Source organism: Lissotriton vulgaris, chromosome 9, assembly GCF_964263255.1.
Source record: "Lissotriton vulgaris chromosome 9, aLisVul1.2, whole genome shotgun sequence".
NCBI lineage: Eukaryota > Metazoa > Chordata > Amphibia > Caudata > Salamandridae > Lissotriton > Lissotriton vulgaris.
Genome location: NC_141697.1, coordinates 1,035,172,989 through 1,035,186,292, shown reverse-complemented (window position 1 = coordinate 1,035,186,292; position 13,304 = coordinate 1,035,172,989). Strand labels below are relative to the sequence as shown.

The 13,304-nt window shown below is 39.3% G+C and overlaps 1 protein-coding gene across 1 annotated transcript in view; it reads right to left on the bottom strand.

Moving 5' to 3' along the window:
* The window catches only part of SLC6A11 (solute carrier family 6 member 11), a 726,232-nt gene that overhangs the window by 294,707 nt on the left and 418,221 nt on the right, over nt 1-13,304 (bottom strand). Inside the window, exon 7 of the mRNA XM_086938949.1 lies at nt 7,939-8,073. Coding sequence (XP_086795075.1) covers nt 7,939-8,073 — 135 coding nt within the window. The remainder of the gene's footprint in view (nt 1-7,938; nt 8,074-13,304) is intronic.

Sequence of the window (13,304 nt, the reverse complement as noted above, 5' to 3'; positions counted from 1 at the left end):
GCCCTTGAGGGAGGTGTAATGAATTTAATCGACCTGTGGCCAACAAAATTGGCCTTAGATGGACACGGGATAACAATCTCGGAAGTTGTGAAATATTTTAAATCTTCGAAAAAAAAATCCTGGGTCTCAAAATCAAATGTGATGAAATATAAATTTTCTTTTTGGGTGGACTTACTGTTTTTTGAATGTAAAACCTGTTTGCAGAATGGAGGCTGCCAGTTCCAGTGAGCTGATGTCAATAACTCTAAATGAGAGAGTAATTCTGTAGCTTTCTATTTTATTATGTTGAGAGAAAAAAAAGAAGGTGCTAAAGTCAATTGTCATGTTAATTATATCACCTATGTAGTTTTGGTCACTCTTAATTTTTAGCAACTTTCCTGGATTGGTTAAAGTTGGTAAAATGTATGTGTGACCGATGTTTAATATGTCTAAAATGCAGATTTACTGCATACTGTATGTGTGTCCTGCTTATGTCGTGAGCCTTCCGAGGACTATTACTAAGGACCTTGTTAGAGGGACCCATTTTTTTTTATCATAGAGTGATTCCTCAAGTTAGCCAAAACAATGAATAATCATCTTTTCAGAGTTCAGTATTTGGCGGCCAATCAGCCATTGTATACAGCCACTACTGTATATACTGAAATTGTATATTTTTTCATTTCCACTGTTTGTGTGCATAACTGTATTTGTACCGGCCTAGAAATAATATGTATTTGCAAATGACAAAAACAAATTTCAGATCCATAGATATTTTTGCAGTGAAAAGTGAGGGAATATACAATGAAAATAATCATGTCATTTCTGAAATTCGGAAAAAGATCTAAAATCGAATCTCTTTGGATTTTAAAAGGCAAAAGAATATCTGGAAGCCAGGTCATCAGGGGTGAAGCAATTCTTTGAAATTCCAACTGTAATTCACAAATGCCAGATGGGACTTGAAGCAAAGAGTTGGTGAAAAGTTGCTCTTGCACAGTTGGCTTTCTGTCAGTTCCAAAGATTTGTGCAAAACCTCAAATTAATCGCTGGCCAATAAATGCCAAGCTTAGTACAGAGGGTCCAGTCTCACGAAGTAGATATCTACCCTAAGGTACGCGAGGTGAATGGTGCAGTGGAAAGTCCGTGATTGGAAGAGATCAGTTAGTCCGGAGTGCAACAAGGATGCACTGACAATGTCTGGAATGGGGAGGTTACTCTATGGCTCTGCAAATACTTTTGTACTTATGTTACTTTTTGTGCCACATGCTTCTGTGCCGGTACTTAATTTTTAAAATAACAAGTGCCAGTGCTCAAAGTTTTTCTTAAGAGGCTACCACTCACTGCCATTGGCTCCACCCACCGCCACCATTGTCTCCAGTGATATGCAGCCTATATTGTGGCTTAGATAATTATCAATGGGGCAAGATTATAGACTAGTAAATCAAAGACAAGATAGGCTTTTGTGAAGTGTGCATACTACTTTGGCACTTTTAAATTAATTCATGAGGCATGAGATTACTTCAAGGGTAAGGTCGTCGGGGAGGAACAGAGAGACGTACATCATAGGTGGTCCTACTGGGAATTGCCTAACACTTACGAGTGTGATCACTGGGTACTCCCTAACCCTCGCCTCCCATGGGGCAAGTCGCCCCCCCAAAAGGGTCAATGGACCCCCTGAGTGGATAGAGACTATAGGTCATATCGACAGAGTGGCACTACCAGTACAGTATGGTAAGATTGGAGCCCCTCAATTTGGTCCTGATGAAAGCCATGTACCCTTTGGTCACCTTGGCTGAAACATGTTAACCTACCCTTTAACATTCACTTAGCGCTGATTGATAATTGTTTTCTTATTCACCGCGCCTTTTGCTTTTAGACCCCACATGGTTCCCTCACTAAATAAAATTACATTGGGGAACTCTTGATGGCTTTTTAAAATCACTTTTTCCTTTGGGCCCCCACTCACTTTACTAAGTGCATCCCTGTCGTCAGGTGTATGCCCGTCCTCCACCAAACGGGGATTCTGGAGGGCGAGGACTGGCAGATGATGAAGCATGACACCTGGTGGTGTGTGATGCCAGTCCATCACTTTTTGTGAGATGCCCCTTTAACTATACAGCACCTCACACTGTCTTGGTCACATTCTAGAAGTGGTCTCCATTTGTGATATATTACTTCAAGGGTGCCAGGCAGAATCCACATAATGCACAATGACCACAGGTTTCTGGAAAACGTTCTAGGAAGCACAAACTCAAAGACAGATTGTATGTGCTAGCCACTCTATCATTCAGTACATTTAGCGGACTTGAGTCTCTTTTGCTCTGACAGGGAGGAACAACAGCACTCAAAAGCGGCTCTGGGGTTCTAGGAAGAACGGCATGGAGGTCCGAGACACAAGCACTAGTGAAGCAATAACAGGCTCTGCTGGCACAGCTACCAATGAACTTGCAAAACACACAATACAAGATGATGGACGGAATGCTGCACAATGGCAAATCATTCACCCCCAGTCACAGATCTGGGTTTAATCCATTGTTATTTTGCTCACCACGCCACCCCAGTTCAGAAATGGCCATATGCAAATCAGTCTTGACCCTGTGCTTCATGGGAACAGTCCAGCCCGAACTGCCAAGCCAGGGATGGAGCTTGGCAGTTCAGGCTGGACTGTTCCCATGGGGCACAGTGTCTAGACTGATTTGCATATGGCTGGGTTCAAAGTGGAATGGCGTGGTGAGCAAAAAAATGATGGATTTAGGCCCAGATCTCTGTACTGGGGTGAATGTAGGCCATTGTTCTGCATTCTGTCCATCACCTGTTTTTGCATTTACCAATGAACTTGCCAGCAGCTTAATTCCAACAAGCTGTGCACGTAGAGAAAAGGATCCAGGGCAAAGGGAAAGTAGAATATGTCCCTTACAGGAAGGACAACACCTACTCATCAACAAAGAAACAGAAAGCAAGCTCAGGCACTTGCTATTCACTACTTCATATAGACAAACTTCCAGGATTGCCAGCGTATCACGGAAAGCCTTCTGGTACGTGTCCATTTGCATGTACATTTAATAATTATCGGGTCTACCTTCCACAGAAGAAAAAATCCATAGTACCGACCCTGTGAAATAAGGGCCGGTGCTCAGCACTGGAAACCACCGACACAAATTAAGAACTGTTCTGCGAACCTCTAAATACCAGACCATATGTCCGCATGAAACAGAATAAATGGTGCAAATGTGGCTACAGTAGCAACTGAAATTGAGCCATTAAGGCCAAACAGCATCTACACACCATGCACTCCACCATTATCCAATGCTGTACAAGTTGATTAAGCTGAAGTACCAAACCTGGTAATAGCTACCATAACAAGCAAAAGAAGTGATGGGTTAGCTAAAAGCACAATTAAGAAGAGAATTCCAAAGCCAATTAATAGAGAAAACTAAGAAAACATTTCTTTCATCTACGAGTTGGTGCAATAGTTACATTTACATATATATTTCTTTACAAACATATGCCAAAAAAATAAAAAGAAGAAGATCTGGTGGTCATACGCTTTCACAAAGTAGTCATTGCATATTTTTGTAACAGACTAGAATAGATGTTTCCGAGCAGTTAGACAAGGAGGTATGCAGGTGAACTTAGGAAAGGTGTAGGAACTTGTGGATGAAGAGGGCTGACCCAAAGTACCTTTATGTAGGCATATATGTAGGTAGCTCAATTTATGTTTTTAATACCTTCATCAAGGTAGGCAGCTAAAGCTAATTCATGATATGCCAACAAGCCCCAGGCACCATAATATGTGCAAAGCAATTTATTTAAAACTTATTTTGATCTAGTTTGAAGAGGATGATAATCCTCACTACAATAATTTCTCTGAACTAACAACAAAAGCTGTTCTTCTCCAGGTCCACACAAATGCTTCCTAGTGATGGTAGTGACATGACAACGCTGTTCTGATCAAAACAGAATCACTGTAGACCTTGAAACACAATGACTAAACATTTAAAGTGAACCTCTATGTCCAGTTGATATCACAGTAACAGAGGACCAGTCAAATGTCAAGTCAGCGGTAACCATATGCACCTGGCTCACCAATAATCTCCTGCATGCATACCTCCCCCACGCGAAATTCATTAACTTAATTACCCAACTGAGTCACAAGAAGTCACTTTCAATGTCACCAGACAATTGAAGCTCTTACTGAGATATCCCAGTCTAGTGGCCCTTGGTCTCAAGCAGATTGTTTTACCTTGGGTCCTCACATGTGCAACTTTCCCCTCCAATTATGGTGACTGGAAAAGCCATCACATGTATCTCACCTTCATCACGACTGACCATACACATGACTGCCATTTCTTCAGTCTTGCTAGAACTGGAATCATCTTGAGAGGAAAAAGGGGAATAGACTCTGCACATCGATCATCCTAGTGCAAAACATGAAAAACGCAATGTGTGGTGAATCTATTATACAGTAGAAATTTGTGAGCCAAAACCAGATTTGGATGAGGTAGTTTTACCCACATCATGTGACATGCTTCATCATTAGCCACCTCATCCCACCCTGGTAAGAAGGTACTTCTAGGGTGGGCTTAAAGTTTACCATAGGGGTATCCTTGAGTCTGTGGTCCCTTAGGTAAATAAACAGATCATTGAATGTTTCAGATTAATATGACCCCACTATCCTTAAAATATGCCAACATGTTTTGGCCTGCTCAAAGGGCCAAGAATTTGGCCACAGGCATGTCTCATGGCTATGAAAGGATCCTTATCTTCAATTCTATTCATATAGTTGTCTCTTAGGCAAGACATGAAATTCCAACCGTTCCTTGTTACAGCTTTGTGGCCTAGTGTACAAAAAACATGATTATGAAATTGCACAACCATCCTACACCCTGGAGTGGCAGTGCTCTAAATGTTTTGATCTACATCACACATCACGTGTAGGGTGGAACTGCAAAAACGCACACAAACTTGACATGCATTTCAGAGTGAGAATTTGTGATAGTTCTTGAGCATGCTGATGTGCCTGTTCTTACCCACATTAGGGTTTTACATTATTCCATGGTCTGGTTGGGGTGGGCTGCTCCTGTAGTCACACACTTTATATATATGATGTATTGAGAATTACTAATTTATGGGAAAATGTATTGGAAAATATATGCGCCAATGCTCATGCTGGCAGACCAGATGTCTCATGATTCAATACTCTGGATTTTGAAATAGCTATAGTTACATTCTTTTTATAAGAATTATTGCAAATTGTGTAAGTTAGAGAGATGCAATTTTTTTCAATTTCCATGTGAAGAAAATATAAGGTTCATTAGTAGATGTATCTAAAATATCACAAAAAGCTAGGCAAGTCGCTGGAATCTCTTCTGGTTTTGAAGATGTGATTTATTGTAGAGGTAGGTATATTCCTGACCCATATTGTGGAGGAGTCTAGGCACCCCCCCCCCAAAAAAAAACTAATAAGACAGCAAGTGCTTAATTCATGAAGGTAGAGAGCCTGCAAGAGTACCTAACATGTCCCTCATACCAGTCGATCTCTCTTGTGCAGAGAGATGGTATTGTCAGCAGGGCCGGACTGGCCATATGGGCATTAGGTGTTTCCCCGGGAGGTTGGAAGGGTGAGGGCTGGTTTTTCAGCAGTGGGGCTGGTTTTGTTACTGGGGGGCAGTTTTGCTGCAAGGCTGCAATATCAGACCCCAGTAACAAAACCAGCAAGCAAGCATTTCCAGCCTCCTGAGGACAGGCAGTACTTCCTCATGGGCTTTTCCCAGAAAATTGCCATAGCTGCTTTGGGTTCTTAGTCCTGCCTCGATTGCTAGCTTTTTCATGCTGACAGGCGACATATTGAAGTATGTTGTATCATGTGATGACTTGATGTGGTGTGTAGTTCTACATTGATGAGTAGTTTGCAGGGCAGTAGGGACATGTAGTTCCTTGTTTGCCATGATTAGGTTTTCTTCAATGATATGGATCATACTGTTAAAAATAGTCACAAATCTTGCTGAGATCCACCACGGGCCTATAAACCTAGAGACCAGAACTGCAGAGTAGAAATCTTCTACCCTCCAAAAAATATATTCAAGGCACTTTGCTTGTTTTCGGCTTGGCGGGTGAATGTAATGTAACATTGTTTTCAGTGCTGAGGCTGTCAAGGTCACATCCTCCTTATGGCCTGCAACGAAATCCTTGTTGCTTGAAAAAGAGGATAAACTGTGGCACTGAAGCCCACAGCACATTTTCACCACTCCTAATTCATGTATGGACCCCCAGATGTCAGCTCCATTGAGAATTAAGATTGAAAAGGGATTATCCTCAATCATGAAGCCATGTGAGTTGACCACCTCTGTAGAAGCCATGATGCAATATTATTGTGGCTATGGGGATCTGATACCCCCATTAGACACCAGAGACTTTTTTTAAGGAGATCATCTAGCAAAATACATGCTCTCTTGATTTTCAAATACCATTTAGGTGTTTGCTCCACTATGGAGCAAACACAGAAGGGTGCAAGTCTGTTCACATGCCCCATGGATGCCAACTCCGACTACTTAAAAGGGTTATTTATTATAAAGAAGAAAACATCAAGGTAGACATCATTTGAGGGCTTTCCTCGCCCAAGAAAGGGTTTGAAGTAACTTCCTTAATTTCACCAATTGTCATGTGTTACCTCACCTGAGGTTTGTAAATGGGTGAAACATCCTCTGTTGAACTGGTAACCTAATATGTACCAGAGGTGGTTAAAAAATCCAAATGCCGTATGGCATATTATGTTCAACCTTCCTCTGGATGATGCTCAATACTGCCGAGAGAACCTCTGCATTCAATGGAAAGGATATAAGTGGAATGAACAGACAACCTGGTAGACTCTTAAATACCACAAATAACCTGCAACTCTAACCCATCTTATGGTTTCAGACAGTAACAATTATAGTCACAAAAAGTAACACTATGCAGTTTTCTCAAGAAACTGTCAGTTATCCTTGCTCTAGGGTTGCCGAGAACCTAAGATCTATGACCAGAGATCAAGTGAAAAGAGATCTGTTAAAAGCTTCAGAGCTGTAATTACGGGTCAAGAGTACCAGGTACGCCATGTTAAGCCACTGAATACCACACAAACTATTTTATTTGAATGTACTGATCACAGTAATTAATGCATCAAACCAGTTAAACTGCTGTGGTACAGTACATGTCTATTTTACAGAGAGTGTGCAGAAAACAAAACATAGGGAATATAGTCATGCTTTTATCTTGCACAACTATTCTCTCAACTTCTTATTTTCTGAACTTTATGCATTAAATACAGAAGAAACAGTGTTTGAATTTAGATTTTTTGCAGTGACAAATCCACGGCAACTACTGAAGCATGCTTTTTAATGTGAAAATAAACGTTTCCTTATTGAGGCATGTAATATTTTTATTTTAATGTTTCATTTATTTTCAATTTCAGAAGACTATGAAGGAACAGTATACTTTTTGCCAGTCACATATTCATGACATTCATATATGCCACACTTACTATTGGATCATAATTGAAAGACCTTTAAGGTTCCATTGCCATTAAATCACCAGCATGATGGAATGATTTCCCTCTACAATTAGAGCTGTAACACTGGGTATAAAGAAACGCTAGCCTTTTGGATGTAGCATTGCAATCTAAAAACTGTGTATCATGCAAAAAATGATATTGCACAGATTATTAATTCAAATTACAATCATTTCCTAACTTAAAATTAGAAAATATAGATCTTCTGCCAACTGAATATTAAGTCATACAACCTTTTTAAAACATGAATATCATTTGTTGTGCGCACAACTATTTATAATGGGGTAACATTATTATAATATTTATCTTTGCTGCAAATATCAGTAAAAAGTCAAAATACCATTAATATATGATCACTTCCTAATGTAAGATACTTTCCATTTTTCACAATTATGAAGCTATCTTCTTTGTCCTACCTGAGGATCAGACAGCCGTGAGAGGTCTGGATACAGGTAGAATTTGATTCCATCTGAAGCTCCAGGTAACGTTACTCCACGAACCAATAGTACCAACAGCATTACATAAGGAAATGTTGCGGTCACATATACAACCTGTGCATGGGAGAAGATGATAAGGATAAGTCAGAATACTTTAACAAGTAGAAGCATCTCTAATCTTTTCCCTGTTGAGGCATTTGTCAACCTCTTTGGCGGTACTTTAATTAAACAAGCATTGGCAAAGTCAATAGGCCTGGTGTTGGCTGTCTGTCTTTTTTCATTGTGCATGCTTGTTTTGTCGCTTTAGCCACAAAAGAAAATGGATGAATGAGCAACTGTGTTATCAGTATTTGAAAAAAAAATCAAATTTTGGATAAAAGTAAAAATATTCTTTTGGTCTAAAAAGCATGCATTGCTTTAGTAGTTCCTGGAACTACTTTGTGTGTGGATGTGCTCCTTGCGGAAGAAGAGAATGCCATTGCTACCAGTGAGGTTATATCAAAGAATAAAATATCCCTTGGGTAAGACAATCAAACTCCTAGTCAGCATACTGAACTCGCACATTCATACCTCACCCTTTACATATCACTTATATCATACATATACTCAAAGATCCTACAAGTAATGCCACCCCTCAATTATGATTATGCACACGCCTGAACAATTCAATATTACAGTGTGTGTATTTATTAGTATCAAATATCAATTAAAACATTAAAAACAATACAGCAAAAATATTGCTTCATCAGCATTTAAACACAATAAACAGGAAAGAGACTCGAAATCCGTGATGTCATGTACAATCATCGGTTTGTCAATTCATAGGAATCAGAGTAGCAAACACCAGAATCAACTAGATCCGTTCTGGCACATTGTTCCTTGAATTTAACTTGCAACAGATGCGTCGACGCGTTTCGGTGTGTTGCTTAATGTGCACCACCTTTATGAAGACTAAATGTTCCTTCTGTCTCTTTCGTACCCACAATTTGATTGAACACATTTTTTATTTCATCATAACCTAATTGTTCTTTTCAAAAGCCAAAAAACAAATTAATCATACATTTATAGATTATTAAGGTCAAAGTCCAGTTTCAATAGTTGAATGCATTTCATATTGCCGTCTTATTTCATCACATATTTTTAACCCAACCAGACTGGGCAAAACCGAAGTAACCGAAAACAAAAGAGGGGACACAAGATATAAGATATAAACAGTGCATGCGTCATTTTCTTAACTCAAGCAGCTGTTGCTCTCCATATGAAATATCCCTATCTATAGCTATGCATGGCAAAGATTATCAGTTATCTCGGAGCATACCATCTCTCATAGATTTATAAATGACTTTCTTATCTGTTTATTTTCCCAAATGTACAGCCAGTTCTCCACTTTTGAGCCCTAATGGTGCCTTAGTCATTAAATCAATTATGTATCTGGACTCCAGGCGTCTAAGTTGTTTCAGCCTGTCGCCCCCTCTCACATTAGCTGGAATGTTGTCAAGTCCAAAATACTGTAATTTGCTCCTGTCTCTGTTGTGTACTTCATTAAAGTGTCTTGCAACTGGGTAGGAGGGGTCTACTCTCTCAATCGCTTAAAAACAAAATACCAGTCTCTTATCCTTTGTGGTATTGGATTGTATACCCAAGAGAGAGAGAGGTGGCGATCGTGTCAAAGAGTTGAGAAGCTTTGAATCATCGTTTATAATTAGATTCCAAACACTATACCCATCAGGTCACAATGCAGATGAAGGGTTGGCAGTCCATCTTGGTTAAGAATGTGCTAGTGTTGTTCAGTTTTAAGAAATACGCTGTTTACAATGAATTTATGGAAATAGATGAATTAACGATGTATTGTAAGTTTTATGTGAAAAAATATCACCACCAATTTTAATGGGTATACTCTCTCATTTTCAGATCATTCAAGATCTTTTGCATTCCTGAATGTTAAAACACATTGTGAAAGCCAACAAGTAGTGCGAATAAAGAGAATTTGCAAGATAAGATATTTGAACATTAAGCCCACTGGGGTGGAACTGCATTAATGCATTAATTTGTTGTGAAAATCCATAAACGAATCAGACTCTAAAAAAATGTTAACTATATGACAATGATATAGAAGCCCACTGGGGCTTGAATGTAGAAAATGGAACCGTTGTACCTTGGTGCATCAAGGAAACAATGTGAGAGGAACTTTGGATTTAATGTTTTATGGGCATTGAAAAGTGATAAGCCCACTGGGGCTGAATTGCGAATATCAAATGCTCGTGTTGAGTATGTTGTCACTCAATTAATATTGGATGTCTGGCGAAGGAATGATGCTTAATTCCTAGTTAAAGGAACAACGTTATGTAAGCCCACTGGGGCTCAATGTCGACCAATGCAGAAGCACGGAATGAATTGCAATTCCGCGGTAAATGTACAAAGTGCAAATATATGGGACAAGCGCTTGCAAGTGGCAATTATTAAGTATAACCAAAAAATATACGTAGATCATAATGTTACAACGGAGTTTGTCAATAAAAAGGGAAAACCGGTAATGAACAATGCATTTTGGGACTAGTAGTTCCGACGGACAAAAGGTCACGTAAAGTTTCAAGATTAAATGTGTTTAATTTATAATTAACATTGGAATAAGAACGTGAAAAATGTAAAATATAAAATGTGGTACAGAAAATGAATAATATCGTTTATTATGAAGAAATGTTGAAACTGAGAGGGTCTGGTTTCACTTGTTATTTTAATCACATGATAATGTTTCCTTTCTTTTGTATATAACTTTATTGTTTAACACCACTCTTCACTCGTGAGCAAGCAGCTGCGGCTGCGAAACCCGTTGGGTGTGATCGCCAAATAAACTTCACTTAAAATGCAGTTTGGGCCTCGACTTGTTGTCTTTTGAAACTTATTGAGACAACGTTTTGTTGGATTACTTGGGGTAAGACGAAACCCCGTTGAGGCCCGCCATCAAAAGAAGGCGCGGGCTTATCTTCGTCAATCAGATGGTGTTTGGATGTATATTTATATATATTTATATATATATATATATATATATATATATATATATATATATATATATATATATATATATATATATATATATATATATATATATATATATATAATGTATATATGTATATTACATTACTCTTCCTCCTCTGCTTAAGGAAATTGGAGTTGCACTTCACTGGGCTCAGGTAATCTCTTTATTAAATTTTGCAGGTTTGGCAGTCCTGACGCGTTTCGTCAAATCACTCGACTTTTCAAAGGTGTGCCGCTCTGTTTGCATCGGGTTCCTGCAGTGACGGCCTTTTCTAATGGTGATGCCTTATTTCATTTTTTCAATTATCCCTCTGGTGGGCATGCTGGTCACTGTAGTTCTCCCGTGATTTTTCAATTTCCTCCGGTGGGTATATACACATATATAAATATATTTTTTGCTCAACTCCTCCAGTTTACGAAGAATTACCATGCTCACAAGGGGAGGCTTTTGCAAAGACTGTTTTATTTTGGCACTACGGGAAACAAACGTTTCAGCACAAAGCCTTCCTCAGTGTTCGTAGTTCATTAGTTCATTGAACAAAACATGTTTATAAAGAATCATTCAAAAGGGGAAATTTGAAATAGAAGGCATGGGAAATGCTAATGAATAGTAAAAAGGCATTTTATCATTTGATTTTGCATATGGAATATGATTATGTATTAGATCTCAGCCGAATAATGCACCTAGATATTGTATCGATTAATTTTCATTTGAAAATCATAGGCGCCTGCTCACTTGAAAATGGCGCTCATATATGCATAAAGTGAGTGTGTCCCCCCTCTACCTCAATGCCCCTTTTGAATTATTTTGTATAAGCAGGTGTTTTTCAATGAACTACGAACACTGAGGAAGGCTTTGTGCCGAAATGTCTGTTTCCCATTGTGCCAAAAGGAATTCAATAAAAGGGCAAAGCGAGTAACAATATCAAGTGTGGAAACCTCCGAGTCTGATTTAACAGAAAATGAGTCTGGTGATGAAATTACGTCAAAAGGAGATGAAAGGAAGAGAATCCCTATTCACGACGAATTCCAAATTATCCGGCAATCATGGCTAAGGGGGGTGGAGAACAAGACCCCAGAAAGGGACGGAGAAGGCCCCGGAGAGGAGGCGAGGGCAGGAAGGGGAAAGGGCCAATGTGGATCAACCGCAGCACGAAGAGAGCCACCAAGAGGCAATAGAGGCCACAAATCTTATTGTGGTGCTGACAAACCCCTAACCAAGGAAGAAATCAAGGGTTTAAGCCTGGGACTCACATTCTGCCCTTCCAGCCACCTAGAATACACTCAAACAGGAATCGACTTATTTAATTTCCCTCAAAAACTTAAACTACATAAATACTTCAAGTTAAGATCACATCTGAAGGAGACAAAGAAAATACAGAATCGAATAACAGCTACAGATGCCCTACTTGTGAAGGATCGGCTGGCAATGGAGGTTCTAGATACTTTAGGATCAGAGAAAGAGGAGCTACGAATGGAGAACATCACTGTAGCTGAGAGAGCTATGCGCGCAGGCATCGATCAGGACAAAGTTAGAAAGTCCATTTAAACCTGTATCAACGTTCAATCCCCAGATGCCCGCCAACGCAATTGATGTGTTTACAGAGGCTATGGTGAATGATTTGCTCAAATTTAGATCTAATAAAAAGGGCATATCTATGAGGAGAAACATCAATCCAATGGAACAGATAGCCCTACAAAATCTTATGAAGGATACGACGTCAATAATAAAACCTTCTGACAAAGGAGGGAAAGTTGTTGTCCAAACATGACTTAAGTATTGGATTGAGGCACAACGTCAACTTTCAGATGTGAGATTTTATGAAAAGACAACTAAGGAAGTATACCAAAGCAGCATGAAATCATACGATGAACTGGTAGGCAAATGGTATGAGAAGTCTATGTTGGGGACAGAGGAACATTTATTTCTCCGAAACAATCGTCCGGTAGTCCCCACCTTCTACCATATCCCAAAACTCCACAAGGACAATGTGAATCCTCCCGGGAGACCTTTAATATTGTCGATTGGCAGCTTAACTGAACATTTATCCAGATTTATAGATTATTGTTGTTTTCCCTTTGTTGCACAGTTGGACTCATTTACTAGAGACACTAAACATTTTTTGAACAAACTATCTACATTGAACTGGGATCCGAGCTACCTATTAATTGTGCTGGACATTACAAGCCTGTATACATGTATAGACCATCAACAAGGCTTAAGAGCGGTACAATTTTACCTGGAAAAGCGTCAATTACGCTATGCTTTACACAATGAAATGCTTCTTGAAAGTGTGGAGTTCTGCCTA